This window comes from Augochlora pura, chromosome 7, assembly GCF_028453695.1.
Source record: "Augochlora pura isolate Apur16 chromosome 7, APUR_v2.2.1, whole genome shotgun sequence".
NCBI classification, from domain to species: Eukaryota; Metazoa; Arthropoda; class Insecta; order Hymenoptera; family Halictidae; genus Augochlora; species Augochlora pura.
Window position 1 is genome coordinate 35,947,250 of NC_135778.1, and position 20,699 is coordinate 35,967,948.

At 41.1% G+C, this 20,699-nt stretch overlaps 1 protein-coding gene across 1 annotated transcript in view; it reads left to right on the top strand.

Annotated features, from left to right (window-relative positions):
• Positions 1-2,201: 2,201 nt before the first annotated feature.
• LOC144473801 (troponin C) overlaps positions 2,202-20,699 on the top strand; it is a 42,346-nt gene continuing 23,848 nt past the window's right edge. The window contains exons 1-2 of the mRNA XM_078188022.1: positions 2,202-2,307; positions 3,759-3,874. Of these exons, the coding sequence (XP_078044148.1) occupies positions 2,253-2,307; positions 3,759-3,874 (171 nt within the window). The 5' untranslated portion in view covers positions 2,202-2,252. The remainder of the gene's footprint in view (positions 2,308-3,758; positions 3,875-20,699) is intronic.

Genomic DNA, 20,699 nt, shown 5'->3' on the forward strand with positions numbered 1-20,699 from the left:
GTGGCTGCAACCGCGACGCGACGGCCGCGATCTCTCCCGGGAGCGATGCTGAATTATTCGATCGAGATATCACTTCGCCGCGCGCTTTTATATTAAACAAATTTCACTTCTCGCGTTTCTACGAGAATTGCTTGCCCGCGAGTCGAGCGCCCTGCCCCAAGATACCACCGTATTTCGGGGATATTTATAGCCCTTCCTCCGACCTCCCCCGTTTTTTAAGAGTTATCGGGGCGTAAGTTTCTACGGTGCTACTTCGAATTTGGTCGAACGGTATTTTTGCAAAGCGAAAATTTATTTGGGTCACGGCGGCGTTTCAACGACGGCGGCGACAGATTTTGACGTTTTTCATTTCGGCTAAAATACTGTTGAAATCTTGCTTGGTTAAATCTTTGTTGTAAATTCTCTGATATCGTTCGCGCACAAAAGCGCGCCCTCGAACATTGGTACGGCAATACGTTCCACATCTTCGCGGGAGTTCCGTTCTCTCGACAGCTGGACACCCAATTTGCCAGTTTGCATCTTTCATACGAATCTTCGTGTTATACGGTGCAGCAAGATCTCCTCGAATAAACTTTATTTATAAAACACCGCGGGAACGTACCGAAACAATTCATGTTTAAAACCCCTTCAGAGCAGAATAAATCGTCGTGTTGACGTATGAGACCGTTCTTTTAGAGACAGGGTCAATTTTGGAAATGTTCAGTGGTATTAACCTTTTACAATCAAAGCCATTACAACCGCAAATCTAGAATAATTTTTCTCCCTATAGAATGTCCATTTTGTATAACAAAATTCATTCTATGCATATAAAATTATTTACTTTGCAGTATCTGGAAAAATAATTTTGGTCGCCACTCGAGCGCAAAGGGTTATTTCTCGCAGACCAATGAGTTACCTTGAATGTTCCGTAATGGACTACCTTCCCAACTAAATGGAAACATATAGTTCCATTTAAAAAAAAAGTAAAAAAAAGAAGCAGTCATTCTGAAATTTCCGAGGTATCTAGACAAGATTTATTACCATCGTAAATCCATCCCTCTCTCGAAACAAAGCAAATGTTTGTATTTTTCTCGGCAACGAACTAGACACTAGACATAGATGATATTTTATGTTAGCTAATCCTACAATATTTAAAAGCTAATCTTGCTTTTAGGAGCTTAACCCTTTGTACTTGAGTGATGACTCTGAGGCAACACTAAAATTGTTCTATGACGTGTCAGGATTACATTTTTAACCATAAATCTGAAATTGGAAATCTCATAATATTTCCATTCTATGCAATAAAACGCACTTTACTATGTAATATACGTGTAATATAATGTGTTTCACTATGTAACAATTTTTTAGATCGAAACTTTATTTTGTATAAAAATTATTTTAGTGGTGCGTTAGGGTCACCACTCGAGTGCAAAGGATTAATCTGTTTTGTACTTGATTTTACGCTTTAAATTTATAATTTTATTAATTAAATTATAAATTCGAAGCGTAATATTTATAAGCCTAATAAATATATAATTTTTATAATTAAATTTATGCTTTAAATAAATGCAATCATTTATAAATTTGCTATCGACCCTACGCGTGGGGACATACTTGGTCCCGAACACACCGACAGGCGTCGCTTCACCACGCATCGACGCGCGCGCATATAATCGTTTCCATGAAAAGATCCCGTATCGAATGGGATTCGGCGACACTAAAAAGCATCCCCCTTCGAGCGGTTTGTATAAACTGCGCAAGAAAAAACAAACTGCCGTTTCGGGTCCGGTTCGCAGCAGGACGGAAGCGATCGCTCGTTACGAATGCGGAGGTGTCCGATTTAAAATTCGCGGCGCGTTCGCCGTGACGAGAGCCGATAGCCGGCACGTGCGAGCGTGGACAAAGTGTTCGTCAAAGTCGAGAGACCGATCGGGGCGACGCATGCGGTCGCGAACGACGACGACGACTGAGCAAACTGCAATTTGCCGGATAATCCTAGGCGGAGGAGGGAACCCCGCCGGAAAGGATCGCAACGCGGAAATTATACGGCAGAAGGAAAACGGGACGCGATTCGGCCGGTTCGTTTTAAACTTGGATCGAGGGGGCGTAACTATCGATACAGCTTCGACCATGAAATCACGTTCTTCGGCATGGCCCCGGCGCAAACGGGGTCCCCTGGTTCCATCGAGTTCTACGAGCATTCGAGTATCTTTTACTTTGCCGTCGACGACGGCAGCCATTGCAATGAAGCGACGCAGTAAAATTTACTTCCGATGCGTCCATATTTTCAATCAGGCGGTGCCATCTCGATTCTTTCGGAGACACTTGGTAAGTACACAATGTCAATCACAACGATGTTGGACGCCAGCCTGCTGTGACACATAAAAGAATAGGTCAAATAACATCAACAAAATGTCAGTATCAGGATGCTGCTTCAAAGTGAATAGTTATACAAACATGTTCGCTTCCGTGACAGTCATCCTCGCAATAGTAATCCTTTCCCTAAATATTTCCTATTTTCCCTCTGTTTCTATCTTCTGTTTGTATCTTCGGACGCCTAAAGTTCTCACCTCGTATTGACTCGTACTATTTTCAGCAAAAAGTCGCCGAGCACGCAAACACGAGTCTAACCTTTATGCTAGGTTATGGAGTGCAGCATTATGGAGGATGCAGCAGTGCATGTGCAATTAACAATTACATCGTTTCTTTAAATAGAAATGCATATTTTTTCTTACATAGTTTAATTCTTCTGTTTATTCTATGTAAAGAATGATTAGGGTACCACGGCAAAAAAATTATTAGATGCCGAGATATTTTCAAAAAATATCTTCTTTAGAAGATAAGCTCTGCGGATCAAAAAATGACTGCCGTATATACACAATACCCGTCGCGAAAGGGTTTAACGTCTACTTATCGTCATCTCGTAGATAAAATCCAAACCATCGCGAGAAGATAATTTATACCAAATCGGCTATGAACAAAAATTGTTCAGAGCTATGCTGATTTTTGTCGCTAGTTTTCTATCAAAGTAATAATTATTTTATTACTTACTATCGTTTCGTAGTATAGTGTGTATTTTGTATAATCGATAAATATCACATCAAAGATGAAAGAAAGAAGTAATTTATGGGTTTGAACAATACTAAAATTAGACATGTATAGTTTATTATCGAGCAAGAACATTCGAACGGAAGCTTAACACAATTTAGCGAACGTCTCGCAGCGGCGAACGAAAAGTATGAAAAAGACGTTTAAAAACTCCACCACGTTCTCGTTTTGAATGCATAAAAAATCAGCGTAGATTCGACGATCCAACATTCCGTCTCCGGAGAACCCGTTCCGCAAAACCGCGGAAAAGTGCAAATGACGGGAAACGCGATTCCCGCGATGAAAAGCCGAGTATCAGGCAAAGCAGCTTTTCCTCCTAAGAATTCAGACAGTTACGATGTTCGTTAATCCCCCCCGACGCCGCGGCTCCCCCGTGTTTTCGCGTTCGAGAGCGGTGTCTTTGGCAAGCGTGAAAGTATAGAAACGTAGAAACCGCCTTGTGAGAGGAGAAAGACAGGTCCTTATCGGGAAGGTACGATCGAGAGGCAGAAGCTCGCGATAAAGCGTTTTCGCGGCCGGTCTGTCACCTTCGCCGCGCGATCCGAGCGGATATAATTTGTCTTTTTCCCCGTCACGCCGGGGGAAAAGAAAAACCCCGGGTCCCGTGAGAGGGGAACGGAGATAACGATGGAATAAACATAACGTTTTTGCCGGGCGCCTTTTTTTTCCAGGAGATGGGAACGTCAGCTTCGAGGAGTTCGTCGGGATCGTGAGCAACATCAGCGCGAACGAGACCACGTCGCCCGATCAGAATCAGGAGGAGAAGGAGCTGAGGGACGCGTTTCGGGTACGTGCGAGACTTTCACTTTTTTATTTCTACCCTTTGTTTTTCGAGAGCCGTCCATCCCGTCCTCTGTTTCAATCGGATCGCCGATATGGAAAACCGCCCCGTAGATATACTATTTCTGTGTTCGTTTAACAACCTAACAATTCCACGGCGACGTCTGAATATCTATTTTTTTTTTTTTTTTGACTAGATAATAGAGGGACCGGACTAACGAACGATTTTTACAAATGGTTGCTTCAAACTTTGGATTCCGGCTCGTGAGATTTATCGATGAAACGGGCACGCGTTCGTTGCGGTCTTTTTTTTAGGTATGCGGCGAGGCGTGATAGGATAGGGTTTAGGGAGACGGGAATACTGTACGCAGTGACAGGTGGCTGGGAAGCTAGGTGAACGATACCTTTGTGGATTAAGGTTGTAGAGGATGGCCTTCGTATGTGCTATTTGCTAGAGGATGCGCTGAGAAACCATGGGATACGGCGCGGTTTCGGTGTGGTAGAGCAGGCCGTGATGGGGCGCGACGTATGCAACTATGCATAAATTACCGATATATTATTGATACATCAGACGTTAATGCTAATATTTGAATGAAGTTAATGGAAGCGGTTGAAATGGATATTCGGAGCATCGATATTGCAACGAGACTACATGCTATATATTAATGTCATATTTGTCTTTTTGTCTCATGCAATTTGTCCTTTTATCTCGTGAAATTTGTCCCTTTGTTGGAAATAATTTAATGCGAAAAGTAACGAAATAACGATAAAAGAGTCGGGAAAGCGATCAGGCTTATTTTACGCTTTATACAAAATATAATATTAAATATTGATTACAATTTCGATAAAACACAAATTGAAAATGTAAACGTTCCGTGGCGATTTAATATTATTAGCATTAATAAATGTAACGTATTTACGCATATGTTCCAGTTCACACGAATACCAAGATTACGTTCAAAATCGAATAACATGTTGCGTATAGTTGATTAAAATAAAACTGTATCAATGCTCAATTGTATTACTAGATATTAAAGTAAACGATTATAGTGAAAGTGTATATGTACAATACACTAAGAAAAGAATATACATAGCTAATACTATATACAACTATACCAACAATATTTATATACATATATATATTAAGAAAAATGGTCATTTAGAGGTTAAAGCGGTACCTAAGAGGTTAAAGTTTAACAAACAGAAGAAAATACATAATGTGTAAACTCTAATCTCTATACGGATACAAAATTAAGTAAACAAGTAAATTATTTAATATAACTGAGAATAGGAAGTAATTTAATGCGCGTCTTAAATTATTGTAATCTTTTTAGTATAAAGTTCGATATCATTATGCGTACGATGATATACGAGATGCCGATGAAGTATCTTTTTCCGCAAAGGCGAAAGCGAAAGCAAACGGTCTTTGGTTGATCAATGACTGTGGTCAATCTGATCGTGTCACCGACCAGGAATCATGTGGTTTGTGAACTTCGATCGCGTATTCGAATCGCCGTGAGCTTATTCGACAGAACGGCGGTGCTAATTTCAATTACATAATATATCTATAGTGCACGTCGACGTTAAAATAGACACTGTTATATTAATTAACTTCGACGGCGAATTACAGTCTAATTGGCAACGTTTAGTGCGAATCGAAACGTCTACGTACAACGTATCGATAGCACGACAATTTCTCATTCGGACGGAACGGTATTATAATCCCATTGTCTATTGAAAACTCGAAATTATAACATTTATCGCGTCGTCGCGATCATTGTGATTATTGTGTACACGTGAATTTTCCAACCGAGTTTATGTTACATTCAACCGTGATCGGAGGATCTATACTCTACTTACGAGTTTGAATAATATTTCGCGTTAATATTTGCGCGGATATCCGCCGCGGAAAATAACGCGAGGAATTAATTAATCAATAAGAGCAGAGAGAAAGAGAGACGAAGAGAGACGTGCACGCGCACGGGATTATAATTAATTTTGGGTTTGACATTGAATATTTGGTTTTCCCTCCTCTATAATATTACACGGTTAAATGAAAATTTCCGCCGCGGGAGGAGAAAAAAAGACCACGTCGTTGGCGGCAAGGAAACGAATTATATGGAAAGGGGTGCAGCATAATGTTCCGGCAGTTTTTATTCTTCTGAAATATTAAAAGAAATATTTGAATAATTGTGAAACTGTTAGGTTGTAAAGAATTCCAGTTTTAACATTAGGATTAAGTCGACTTCATAATACGAGTATCACGAGGATGAATAGATATATATAGGGTATTCCAAAAGTTGCAATAGTGAACTAAATTTAATCGTTAATATCTCGTTAACGACGCTACGGAGAAAATTTTTGGAAAGGAAATAGTTGCTTCGAATCGCTTCAGTATTTGGGATACTCTGTAGTATCATATTTATTATTATATAATTAATTGCTTGACGCGAAGTTGACACAGTGGTAAAAAATATATACACTGTAAAGAAAGGAACAAACTTTATTTGCGCATCCTTTCACTGTAAATTGAAGCCTAGGTAAAGGAACGTGAAAATGGTTAATCCTTTTGCTTTATTTATTACTAATTGAAAAGTTTTGTACGCCCACGCGAAAAATAATTCTCAAGTCGCATAAAGAGACGCGCACCGTGTACGAGTCGTATGAAACTGATACGACGTCTCGTTGCAAGACGATCAGAAAATCTATTAGCGGAAGCGGGATAAGACGTTTACCAATAATCGGATCGAGTTACTTATGAATAACTCGTTTGCTATTCAAGTCGGACGTGTCCTAGGTCTCGCGTTCGCGAAGGGAATTTCCAGTACGCCGTCAGTCTTTTTGCGCGGACGGTTTCGGCACACGTTCGCGGGCGGGCAAAATATAAAGCTACGCCGCGGCGAACGCTAACCTGCATTCCCATGCGCATATTGTATAACTTATCGCGTCTACGTGCGAAGTAGCGATCCGTTAAAGAAAACAAATCTTCGCCGCTGCCGTATCCTGTTAAAGAACGAAGAGAACTTCGGGTTTCGAATGACGACGCGGATCGCGCACGTGTCTCATGAATATCCTCGTCTCCGACGTCACAGAAATCCTTCTCACAGGGAGGAAAAAATATGCGAATCTGTTTAGCGTAATTCAGGCCAGGACGTGTTTCGCTTTTCATCGTCGGTCATAGTCCACGGTTTTACGTAACGAAGAGACGGGATAGCTCGACGCGCGATCACCTGGAACAGGTGCTAGACAACGGCGATTTTATTCGTTTATGAGAAAAAGGAAACGGATGAAAAACGATTCAAGATTTTTTTGAATATTGCTACATTATTTTTATTTCTTACTTATTTCATTTCTTACTAAACTTATTAACAGGAAAATGATATTTTCGTTCGACTTTTCTTTATTATAAGATCATATTTTATTTTGCATGAACGTGTTGCTTGTATAGTAATCGGTGAATCTAAAAAGGCCGTGACGACGCGAACGATAAAATAAACGAAACCTTTTTATCATAATGGCTGGTTTTCATTGGGTATTAAGGTTGCACGTAACGCTCCGAGGCTCTCAGGATTTAAATGTCTGTCGCAGGTCTGAACGCTCCAAAATGCCCTTGCTTTATTCAATTCGAAACAGTGGAGTTTATATCGCGTTTTGTGACAGAGCAAAGTTACGACAAGATTATTTTACGCAAAAATTGATTAAGAATAGTAAAAAAAAGAAATACGATTTTAACGATAGTTGTAACAGTTTACTTTTCAGTTTACTTATTAAGTTGATAAAGTGTTTCACCAGGATGCAAAATGCGGACAGGAAAAAATGTATTAACAGTTGGAGAATATAACGAACGTTAATTACTTAACCCTTTGCACTCGAGTGGCGCCTCTGAAGCGCCAATGAAAATTGTTATATAATTAACAAAATAATGTTGACATTATTAAAGACCCTACTAAGTACTATGCCACAGCTGGTCAAAATAGCAATTTTGGATTCAAGCTTAAAACCGCTTCGAGTGCAAAGGGTTAAAGTCGAACTAACCGGCTAAGATGTTGAACGCTCTCAGTAGCCACGAAGGTAGCTTATCGGTCATTGAACCCGATAGTTCTGGACGTCTCTTGTTGAACGCGGAGCTAACTGGATCTACGCGGCGGTATTGAAGTTATCTTAAGCCGCGCGATCGAATCGATGGCGCGACAGGTGACGGATCCTTTGTTGACGATTAGCCGTTTCTACGTGGGGTAACGGTGACCCGGTCTTCGCCGTGGCTATCAAATCCGCGGCTGAATATGAACGTTAATAATAATTGTCGTGGTAACGAGTGACGACAGATTTTGTTCTACGAGACAAAGCTTTGAATGCGCCGCACGTTCGCGAAGCGTCTACAAAGGAGTCGAGCGGCTCGTCCGTGTCCTAGCCAAATCCACGTAAATTCTGCCGCTATTTCGCTGCTGAAAAGCCTTCCGATTTCGACTTGTTCGTGGTTTTCTGGAATCATTTTTGCATTAATTGCTGATTTCGAAATTTAATTTTTAATTCGCGTACGGGAATGTTGTTTTATATTTCGGTGGTCTCGGAAATGAACATAACTTTATTTAATAATATGTATAATAATATATATATATAACATAATATATGACAGAGTCGCATGATTATATAATACGTAATATATACGTGATTATATATTACATAACAGAATATTACTATTAACTACGACCGCCATGACGAGAAATCAAACTAGAAAATGCAAAATAATGTATTTTAGCTTTTCTTATTTCTTTGCACTGGCGAGGCTGCAATTATGGAAAACATTTTTTTAATAAAGATATTGAATGAAGGCTATTACAACCCCTTGACTAGGGTTCGTTTGGACTCGGAGTATAAATATCCTTATTTGATTTTCTGACAATTAATTTAGATTTTAAAAATATGAGAAAATTAATCATTGTAATTGTATAATACTGTTATATAAATATAATACTCTTGGCAACATAACCTTGACATATACCGAATAAATACAAGAAACATAATTAACATTTTAGTTTATATTCTTGAAAGAAATGTGAACATAAAAAATGGAGAGTGGAAAAAGGTGTTCGAAAGAATTACGTTGTTTCGAATTAGTTTGTTAGTTTGTTTCCGGCCAAATAGCTATTGCCAGGGGTAGTAGTAACATAACCGGTCCGATTAATGAATGATCGCGCTACTTCAACGCGCGTATCACACTCGTTCTTCCGTATGATCTTGCATTCGTCACAGCCCGTAAACTTAAAACTTTACCGACCATTAACCTATAAATCGGCTTTTTATAACAATTGGTAGCCTGTGAATTGGTTCTCATAGTAATCAATAATTTCATATCTATTAGTGAGATAAATTGTATAGGCAGATTGCGCTACCGTAAGTTTCAATAATATTATACAATTTTTTTAATATCAACACTTTTTAATTTTACTTAACTTTTTTTAATATCAACACAATTTAATATTACTTAGATCGCTAAAAAGATAGTGTATAACAAATTTAAAAGTAAAGAATTAATTTTCACCACAGGAATGACTCTTAATAAATCGTTTCATTCGATAATTAATAATTACAGATAACATATCAACTTTTGTAATAACAGCTTGGCACGGGACGTGTTAAATATCTTCCGTGACTAATAAAATAAATAAAAACAAAATGGTAACGAAAACTTCACATTGTGCTAAATTTTTACGACCGAATGGTCGTTAAATTGTTGACCCTTTGCACTCGATTTCAACTGGAAATCTAAAATCATTTCTCTGGCTTCTAGTATTTCCATTTTATATAACGAAATTCATTCTGTGAAATATGAACATTCATTCATATGAAATCGAGTCTCGTGACTCATATAACAGTAACACTTTCAACAATTTTTTAAATTTAACTTTCGGCGTTATAAAAATAATTTTGGAATGTGCTATAACAATTTTAATCGCACCGCTGAGTCGCAAAGGGTTAACAGACGGAATATAACATCCCTTTAACATTCTCACTTGCTGGGATAATTTGACCAATCCAGTTCCGCCGAGTTCGTTTTGCTTCTCAAAGGCAGTCGAAGAGCCAAGCGGCGAACAAAAGCGGAACGACAGAGGTCGCGTTTACACCCCTTATACAGTTCTGCACGCGTCGAACGTAATACTCGCGTCTCTCGCATACTTCGCGAGGCGTCGTCGATTTGCAGTCCCGCCGTGAAACGTACAAGCTTGAAAGTCTTTTATTCGATAGCCTGTTTACAGGTTCGTCGAAGCCGGTTCCCGACGCGACTAGTTTTTTCCCGCGGATGCCGCGAACGCGTATTACGTTATCTTCCGATTCGTTTCCCCCCTTTGTTTTACGAGCGGCCTCTCGTCGGAGCTCGTTTTCGAAAATCCCATTCAACAACGCTTTTTCCCTTTGCCTTAATGACCCCGCGTGTTCGCCGCGCGTCGTAATCACGCGAACCACTCGTCAACTTGACGACCGGCAGCTCGTTAAAGTAAAAATTTGTATTATTCATGAGACGACGTATGAATCAACGTTCATTTTAACGCACATCAAAGTAACGGCAGGCACATCGAAGTAATTACTTCGCCGGTGTTTGCCTGCACGCGGAAGTATGCGTGTCCTCTGTGTTTATAGTCTCTGAGTCATTATGCATCGAGAGCTTTTTTTTCCCCACATTGGCATCAGAAGAGCGTGCGGTGTATGTGTGTGGAGAGAGAGAAAATTATTCGCGAGTCTCGATGCACGGTTTGCGAAATCTCGAACATCGGCGTTCCGATGCGAGACAATAATTAATGCAACATTTATTTGTCTAATCATTTCTGTCGAACAAGTTTTCCATTGATGATACATCGTATTAGTAAGACCGCATTAGCACGTACTTTGAATAGGTTTGAATCTGTTCATTCGCACGATTGCTCATCTTCGATCATGAATATTCCGTGTACCTTTTTAAGAAGGCATTTTCCATTTGCTTTCGAAAGCTCGGCTTTAATGCTTTTCTTCGATCAAGTTAATAGTAGAGAATACAATATTTGAAGAACAATCGATAAATAATCAGTAGAAACATTGATGCCAAAAATCTGAATTTTAACAATTTGAATGGCGCCCTGTATTGACATAACCTTGAATTGCTCCATAACCTTGAATTGTTCCATAACCTTGAATTGTTCCATAACCTTGCATTGTTCCATAACCTTGCATTTATACAAAATTTGATCTATCATAATCTTCGTATGATTTGCAATGTAAATATAATGTAACGTCATGCGAGTAACATAAAAAGTACAATAAATACTCTTTATATATAACATAAATTATATTATAAATATTATATACAATATCAGTTATATTATGAATATTACATGTAATACCAATTATATTATAAATATTATATATTATAAGTTATATAATATATATAATATAATATAAATAACCTTTCATTTCGGTCAGCACTGAAACCAACCTTTCAACACAGAATTACAAGCATGATTTCATTCCTATGCCTGTCAAAATACGTACGTGCCTTTTCATGGGTTCCCCACGGCTCGTTTTTCATCGTTCGTGGGGATGTGCAAGGAATCTGCGTAACCACGTTCGATCAAAGAGCCGAACGAGCTTACGGCATAAGAATTCGAAGCACGCGGGCGGCTACAAAGTAAGCGGAGCCGGCCTGGAATTTAAGTGCGTGAAATCGCAACTCTGCAAGACACGTGGCTTCTCTGGCCAATCTAAATTGCTGAAAGAATCCTTACACATTCCGCAAACAGCCGAAACATCGTAAATAAGTCCATCGTCCATCCAGATATTATCAATGGAAGCACGATCACCGCTTATTCCAAAGTTCTAATTGATAAATCGAATTCCGGGCAAGTTTCTACAGAAGACGAAAGCTAGTAGTATTTTATGAAACGGCGATCAGGGTTCCAAAGCATTCGGGCCTGTCCGAAGTAATTTAAAATTCTCCCGACTCGAAGTTTTCTCGTTTGCGAGTCGTCTGCCTCGGGTCAATCGTATCTTTAGGGAGTGAACGGGTTTTCGTTCGAAACAAAGCCGGGAAGATCTGTCGAGGACGAGACTTTATCGAGACTGTTTCGATTCTCGTGAAATTAATAACCAGAATTTCTTGCGATACTCGGCGAATTTTTTGGATTTAAAAGCGTTTTTATTTCAAGTCTAGCTTTTCCAATATGTGACGATAATCCAATATGGCGGACAGACACCGGTTTGGCGTCATACTTTTTCTAAATATTGCCTATCTTTTCTCTGTGTCTAATTTATCTCCAGCCTCCTATAACTCTCACCTCCTATAACTTTCACCTCCTGCAACCAGTCCTACTGCATCGTCAAACAGACTTCCTCGGAATGTAAATCTTTTGTAATTCGTTCCCCAACCATCCGCTTCCCCTTAACGAAAGCTATCCCGTCGACCGCAACGAAGTCTTAGCATAGTTTGTTCAAAAATTAATTATAGTTTTTCCGAGATACTCGCCGGACTTCCGTGAAGCACAAAGGACTCCGGCGGAAAAGGGACGGTCTTGTCCCAACGAAGAGTCGGAACTTCTTGTTCGGGATGGAATGCGATTGCAGATGTTCGCCGAGTACGAAACGGACGACATTTACCGCAGGATCCAGTTTAGATCCTTTGGTCGTTGCCTTTCTCCCGCGAGAGAAGTTGGTCGCGCATTCACGCGAGAAGAAGACTAGGTACCAAGGTGAAACGAAGCGAGTTTTCTGTCGCCTCCGCGCGTGACGTAACCCGAACCAAGATCAAACTTTTTTTTTTCTACAAATCCTTGTTTAACGGAGTCCTCTCATCGCTATTCCGTTCTCCGCGGACGGACGAAAGAAAATTTTATTTTCCTTGCGAGGTCTGAGGAAAAAAAAGAAAAGTTTTAGGTTACGTTGGAACTTTGGCTTCTTTACCCTTTTTTCATTAAATCGAAAATAAAAGTACGATCGAACTTTGTGAATATAATACTTTGGATTTTTATCGCGTTAACTATATTATTAATTAGTTGGATAATAATTACCCTTATTTACTAGTAACTGGCGTTATCAAAAAATTTTCTGGTAAATAAAAGGTGAATTCTATATCGAAAGAATTCAGTCCTATGGAAGATATAATAGTTTGTTAATTGCTTTTCAGGGTATGATACAATTAAGCGACGAATTATAAGTGAAAGCAGTCGTTTAAAATTTTCTTTAAGCTGCGGCTTATTGCGAATGCTTCTCACAATCGGTGATTAACCATCGAGATTTTTCAGATGCTCCAGTCGAATGAGACACCCTGTATAAACGTGCTTATGATTATAAGAATTTATGATCATAAGAGATCGAATAGACATCATTCCTGCAGGGAAATGTTTTCCATCTGTTCGGCTGAGTGCTCGCTTCGCATCAGCTGCTTGATTGAGGTTAGGTATTCGCATAACCGCTTATGCATACGCATATGCAGATAGATCGATGCATGCTTACTCGCGTATCGTCTCGAATCTCCGGATAGACACGTATATGTACGAGAAACTACTCAAATTCCCATATACGTTTCACACGCATTTCGACTTATTTATACTAATTCGCGCGAATCAATATTTTCCCTGAGTTTATCGCGTTTTCCTTCCACTCGAGTTTCGCCGTTCATCCAGAGCTTTACGAGCCATTAGGAAGAAGCTCCTTCGAGTTTCGAAATCGTACTGTAGGGATTTTACAAGATTTTTAGTAGCAGCAGATTACGTAAAAACAAGATGTTATAAATTATTCTTCAAAGTCTTAACCCTTTGCACTCCGCGCCATTATGGATGTTTTCTACAGTACTTGTGAACCTTTATATTATATAGTATACGTATATTAATAGTATTATGTGTATAGTGTACGTATAGTAATAGTATTATATATGTATATAGTATACGTATAGTAATAGTATTATATATGTATATAGTATACGTTTGGAACAAAGTAAGATATTATAATAATATTCGATTTATAAGAATTTATATATAATATTTCATATTCTGATATTATACACACGATTTTTATAAAGCCTGACGCAGAACGCAAATCCAAAAGTCATAGGAATCGTTTTTATCTGCAACAATTCTCGTATAGCGTGCAACAGCTTTTTTTTACAACACAAAAATAATTCGAACATTTTAACAGAATATTAAAAGAGATATTATTCTCGTCGTCCGAAAAACTCTCCCCGAAGACGAACGACTCCCAGATCCGTGTTCAGCTTATCCGTACAAAATCGTCCAGTTATCGAACCGCAAAATTGGTATCCAACGACGCGATCGATAACCCGTTTCCCTATCAGGTGAGTCAGCTAAAAACTTCTTAATGAAAATGCGAAGCATCCGGACATTTTTCGAGCCGCGGTGGTTTTCCTGTCTCCGGCAGAGAACGACGAGTTTCGTAAGTTTCCCATCGTGTTCACGGCGTAAACACTGGATAAAGTTTCGAAGAAGCGGTCACGATAAGGAACGACAGGCGACGGTTCGGTTCGGGCGGAGTTAAAGGGATGGTAAAATATGCGCGAGCAAAGGGCGCCGGTTAACGAGTCCGTCTTCAATCACTTTTCATATCGAGACCCGGCGACCGCTATCAAACCGGCAAATAAAGCGGCCGTGTAACGATGCGGCCCCGATAAATAATTAAAGAGAGTCGAAGCCACCCTCCGGGCGAAAGCTGTGCAAGAGCAACTCCCGGCACCGCGGGGTGCTCGTGATTAAACATCATTCTGCCACCCCCCCACCACGGTGGCAACCTAATACAAGTTTTGTAGAAACGGCGGCGCTCTGGTTGCCGGCGATCTTTCGGCTCTTTATACTGACGGCTGAGACATGCCTTTTAAGTCTGGAGATAAAGTATGGCAACGCAAGTGGGAGCACTGGTTTTGTTTAAAAGCGCTCTACCATTAAACTCTCGGCACTGTAACTTTGCTGATACAGTGATGCTGGTCAATTCTTTCGACGTCCGATTTCCTACCAGTTTTTACAGAACACGAACGAACCACTTAATTTGTTGGTACACGATCGTTTAACAATCGACTAAAGAGGCAAGAGACAGAGAATTTAGTATACTGGAAAGCTGAGATGAGTTTACAATTGTCAGATTATTAAATTCTGTAATGCACAGCGGTACATTCAACGCTGGAGCAATTAAAAGATTTAACCTTACCGCTCAGGGAAAGGTTATTTTCAATTATTTATATATAATATAATTATTTATAATAATTTTATTAATTACAAAAATAAAATACAAAAAATTTATAAAAGATCATCGCTGGAACAAAACTTCATGTATAAACTTCTATGAAGATTTTCTCACCCTTCCTTGAGCATGATAGGGTTACACAAACTGTGGAATATATAATAGTCTGTTGATTGCTTTTCAGGTTATGATACAATGAATTACTCTAAAATATTTTCCGCGCTATAAACGGATCCGTTTGCGCGCGGCTATGATCCCCGAGTGACATTGTAACTCGCGCCTTTGCATATTTATGAATCCAACAAGAATCTAAAACCGTGAAAGAACTTCGCCGTCATCGTTGGGTTTTATTAGGTGCGAGAGAAAGTTCTTTTGTTACCTTAATGAAAACTTCCATTAACTTTTATATTCGTTGCGAAGTTTCTTTTCGATTAACTAAGTGACTGTGGACGACGAGTAAAAGATATACGACGACCTACAAAAGTGTTTGCGTGCGCGATTCAATTAGAATAGAACCATTGATTTATGATAAAACTTTTCTGCAACTTAGTATTCATTTTTTCTTATTTATTTATTATATTATTGTTAGCTGTTTATACCCTGTATATATAGATACGAAATTATGGCCAGAAACACCTTTCTTTATTTTGTTGATAATATTATAAAATTGCTTTCTTTTTATCAGGTAAAAAGATATATTTAAAATCAGAAATTTTTGAAACAAAAAAAGGAAAAGCTAGAAAAACTTGGCGGCCGAATCTTATTTTTCTCTTACCGCGCGTCGTTCGAATGTTAAACGTTAAGAGCACCCCGTCGAATCGAGTTCGCGGCGAAAAAGTGTTCGATTTATGTGATCCGAACGAAAACCGCCCATTGGTATTCGAAACATTTCTCGAGGCGGTTTTTCGATCAGCCATAACCACGAAAGCGCACTTTATTTTCGCCGGTTTAAATAAACCTTATTGAATTTTGGACCGGATCGCTGAATAAAGCGACACAATAGCAGATGTTCCGATTTCAATTTGATAAGGTGACTTTTGCGCCTTCGCGGGCCAATAAATCGTCGCCGATGAACGGAAATGTAACAAACTTCTAACGAAATACGATAACGTGTCCACACGGTTCCATGTATCACAGGTTCATGTAAGTTAATGAGCAAATGGCGGTGCTTTTGACTCGTCAAGATTGGTTGCGTGTGTATACATCATTTGGCGGCATCTATTATACGTTTATAAGAAAGTTTATTAAATTAAAAATAAAACGTACAGAATTATTAAGATACGCAAGGCCTTAGAAATCAATATTTATCTATAAGTATATTATCTATATTATCTAGATATATTTTGTAGTTGATATTCAATACAAGAAATTTTCAAAATGGCGTCCATTGTAATCAATACGAGCCTGCGGGCGATTACAAAATAAAATTAAATAATATCGTTTCGTATCTCGTTAATCTTTATAATAAAGAAATTTCTTTCCCGAAAGATTCTTTCAAACAACGCGTAATTTACAAGAAAAATTAAGGCGAAATAGTTAAATGACTGGAACCGGTGCAAGAGTTGAAGCCGCGCGGATACGCGAATTCTCGCGTGAAAAGCCTCTTGGCGAGCGGAGTTTCAAATGAAATTTATTTCTCCACGACGCCCCCGATTCGACCAAAAATCCGTGGCACTCGTTACGTCGAAAAATGTCTTTGACGAGCAGTCGATGGAGTGTCTTTCGCTTTCCCCCCCCCTTTTTTTTTCTATCCCGCCGCCCACGCCGCCCTCTTCATCGCTCTTTCATTTTCGCGGCGAGCGGCAGCGCGGCGAACGCGCGCGCGCTCTCGAGTTTCAGAAGTCGATAATATGCTTTCGACACACGATCGTACCTATTCGTCCTCATTTCCACCGCAACGATAATGTACTACCCAAGCGCCGTTATCGTACATACATATTAGTTTGGTCGAACGAGCTTAGCCGCAACACACGCTCCTCCTCGAAACTAACCCCGCCTTCGCGACGACCCTTACCCGAGACCCCCTTTTCTTGTTCGACCTCCGACCGTACGGCAATCGCGACTTTCCTAGTTCATCGACGACGAATTCCGATCCGACAAGAGCCGACGCGATCGGCGCTTCTTGCAGCGATCGCGCGGCAAACAACGTTCGGAATTCCGCATCGGAAAAGCGTCAACTGACATGAACACTCGCTACAGAAAAAAAAAAAACAGTTCGTCCTCTTTTTCCCAAATTTCGGGTAACAACAAACTGCGCGCATTTGCAACGCTGTTGCACCGCGGCGACGTTCCCGTGTTGCAACAGCGCGGCGAAAATTTGCGTTTAACAGCACGCGAGCCGACGCTCTATTTTCGCAACAATCATTCGTCTTGTTCCTCTTTTTTCACTCGCGCCGTGTTTCCGTTTGTTTTTTCGGACGCCGCGGGATTCCGGAGGGGAGTGGAAAGTTGCGGCAAAGTCGAGAGTTTGGTTAAGACCGTAACTGCTGTCTAATCTGCGTTAAAACATTGCGTTCGAGGCGGTGTACACAACGGCTTAGGAAACAAGCGATATTAACATAATCCCGTTACGGTTATACAACTTCGCGGAAAGAATGGTAAACGTATTTCTTAACCCCTTACCGTGCTTTAGCGAGTCAGACTTGCGATGAAGATTTTTGCCCAAACATGAATATCGCGAGTCAGACTGGCGAACAGTTACTTCGGCCAAACATAAACATCGCGAGTCGGACTCGCGAACAGTTACTTGGACCAAACATAAACATCGCGAGTCGGACTCGCGAACAGATACTTGGGCCACCAAACATAAATATCGCGAGTCTGAGTCACGAACACATACTTGGGCGACACATACATTTCGGATCGTATTACGACTGTTTACAAACATCAGTCTGGTCTGTTTAGCGCGCGTTGATGCGGACCGCTCGGGCCCGAGTTTCGTTGAGCTAAATGACACGGGAAGCGGTTAATGGTGAACGTATTTCTTAACACTTTACCGACTGGTCATTCGGCCATAAACATTTAGCTGAATGTCATATTTTCATTTCTATTTTGATTTCATTTATTTTATTACACGCGAGAGATGTTTAATATTTAAAATATTAGATAATAATGTTGAAGCTTGGTGTAGTACAGTTTACTATATTTATTTCAATAATAAGTAACAATATTATTAGTTACCACGAAAACCGATCCACAAGCTGCCGATTGTAAGAAAAAGCCGATTTACAGGTCGGTAAAGTGTTAATGGTGAACGTATTTCTTAATAGAAAACATATTTCTTAATGGAAAACTCGTCGACGTTGAGTTCCGATGAAAAAAGCTGGATCCCGTTCTTTCGACGGGTATACATTTACGATATAGTAGGGGACGCGAAATGTAAATATTCGGAATGGGCCAGAATCAGTCGTAAAAACAACGAGACGGTTTTTCAGCTTGGAAAAATAGCTCGGAAGTGTAGAGTAAAACATGAAACTCCGCGCGGCAAATTTTTCCTGTCAATTTTTGTATTAAAAGTTGCTACCATATCGATTTTAGCGGAATCGCGTCGCGAAGGAGACATGCCGGAGCAATCGCGCAACAATACATTCTAATGATCGCACCTCGACGGAAGAGGACTTTCACCCCCGTTCGGATCGTCGTTTTCGCGTTTCATTCTTCCGCGGCGTTGCCTGGGTCCCGCAGCGATGTTCGTGCACGGCTTTGTCGTCCGTCTTTTCGCGAACCGATTCGCGGTTCGGCTCTCTCCTCTTCGGTTCCTCGAGCGTTTTTCGATTATCGGAAGGAATCCGTGCTCCTCCTTGTCGCCGATTCTTCTTCATGCATATATTCAATGGGAGGAAAGAGGGAGAGAGAGAGGGGGAAGCGGCTCGTTCGCGGTATCAATTCTACGACGATCTTTCGACCCTCCAGCGAGCCGCTGCATATTAATTTCGACAATACTGCCGGGATACTTGTCCGCCGCGGTCGCCCCATCCGTTTAACGAGCCTCGCATTACCATTCCCGGAGTCAATTTGTCAGCCGAGCGAATCCGGCCCGCGTTTCATTCGAATCGTTATTCAATGCCCGGGTCGCTGTTCGGATATCATTTTCATTTTTCATCGCGGACCGCCGTCCGCCGCAAGTCACTTTCGCCCGTTGTCAACGCTGCCATCGCTGGGCCGCATCCAACCTCTGCCATTAACCCCGTCGTTGCCTCATCTACCCACCTCTCCTTCCCCCCTCCCCCTCCCCCATCTCTCCACCTTCTCCTCATTCTCTCACGCGCTCGCTCGTTGTTCTTCTTTCATCCCCGTTCCTCCAGCCATTACGTGTTTGTACGCGAACGCAGGACCCGCTGCCGGCCGCTTCATCGTCGCCGGGCCACCTTTTACCGCTCCATTTGCGCTCACCTTTCATCGGAAGTAATTCCGGACTCGTTCTCTGAAATAATTGTTGCGTCGCGCCCCGGCCGCCGGTGTTGCAGCACCGCTACCCTTCTTTTTTTCTTCTTTTTTGCGGGGGAAGATTGCTCGCCTGTCCCCCGGACGACGACGACGACGCCGCGGCTCGAATGAAATTCTGCATCGCCGTTACTCGATATCGCGCGGCATCGTTCCTCCCCCCCCCCCCCCCCCCCCCCTCGGGGTGGGGGGAAAACCGTGTTAAGCTGTAACGCGTGAAATAGCCGCCGCGGATCCGGCGTAATTGATTGTGCTACGCTTTCATATCCGCCAGACCAATGATCGAGCCCCGACGTTCTACCAGCCGCGTCGGAACCCCCGCCGCCGCTTGCACGACGACGAAGCAACCCCGCGATATTTATGGAAAAACGTATCAATGTAATTAGAGGTTGAATGGACGTCGAGGAGTGGAAGACGCGCGTTTTGCTTTGGCTTCGATTCGCGTTCGAAAGAGCCGTTTCAACGAATAATTAAACGAATAGTCGAAGGCACGCGAATAATTTCGCGGAGCCATTGAATTTCCGTCGAGCCGCCCGTCGGGCTCACTGTATTTTTCAACGGAATATTACGCGGAGCACGAGGATTATAATTTTCCAAGCACGGATTCGTTAAATCAAGTCGCCCGCGCCGTTGTTGGTTTTTTTCCCCCCGTTCGATCGAAGCGTTTTAAAGACGAGGTGGCCGTTTATTCAACGCCCGCGTTCCGCTTTTTTCGTCGGCGACTGTTCGCGATGTTTCATTTGATCGATGCATTTATTCGTCCGTACGTGTTCTCCGTGGGAGAGAGACGTTCAATTTTCGTGCTTAATTTCGACGACGGTCGCGTTCTTACGCGGAAGGGGGGGAGGAACTTTCACGAGAAAAGTATATTATAACACGGAAATTAAACACTGAGAAATCCTGCGTAGATAATGAAGTGCACTTAGTATACGCTAATCGAATTTCCAACCTTAATATGAAGCGAAACGGGGCGACTGTTATTAATAGACTCCGGATTTCATCGGTAGCACCCGCGACTATTCGAAACCGGATATTGCTGCAAGTTTAATAAGGTCTTCGTTTCGCACGCTTAATGGTCAATAACGCTTTTGTATTTGCAAGATGGCACGGTTTTAGGACGGTTTATTGCCAGATGACATTATTGCTACCGGTGATTTCTAAGCGCTTGTTAGATC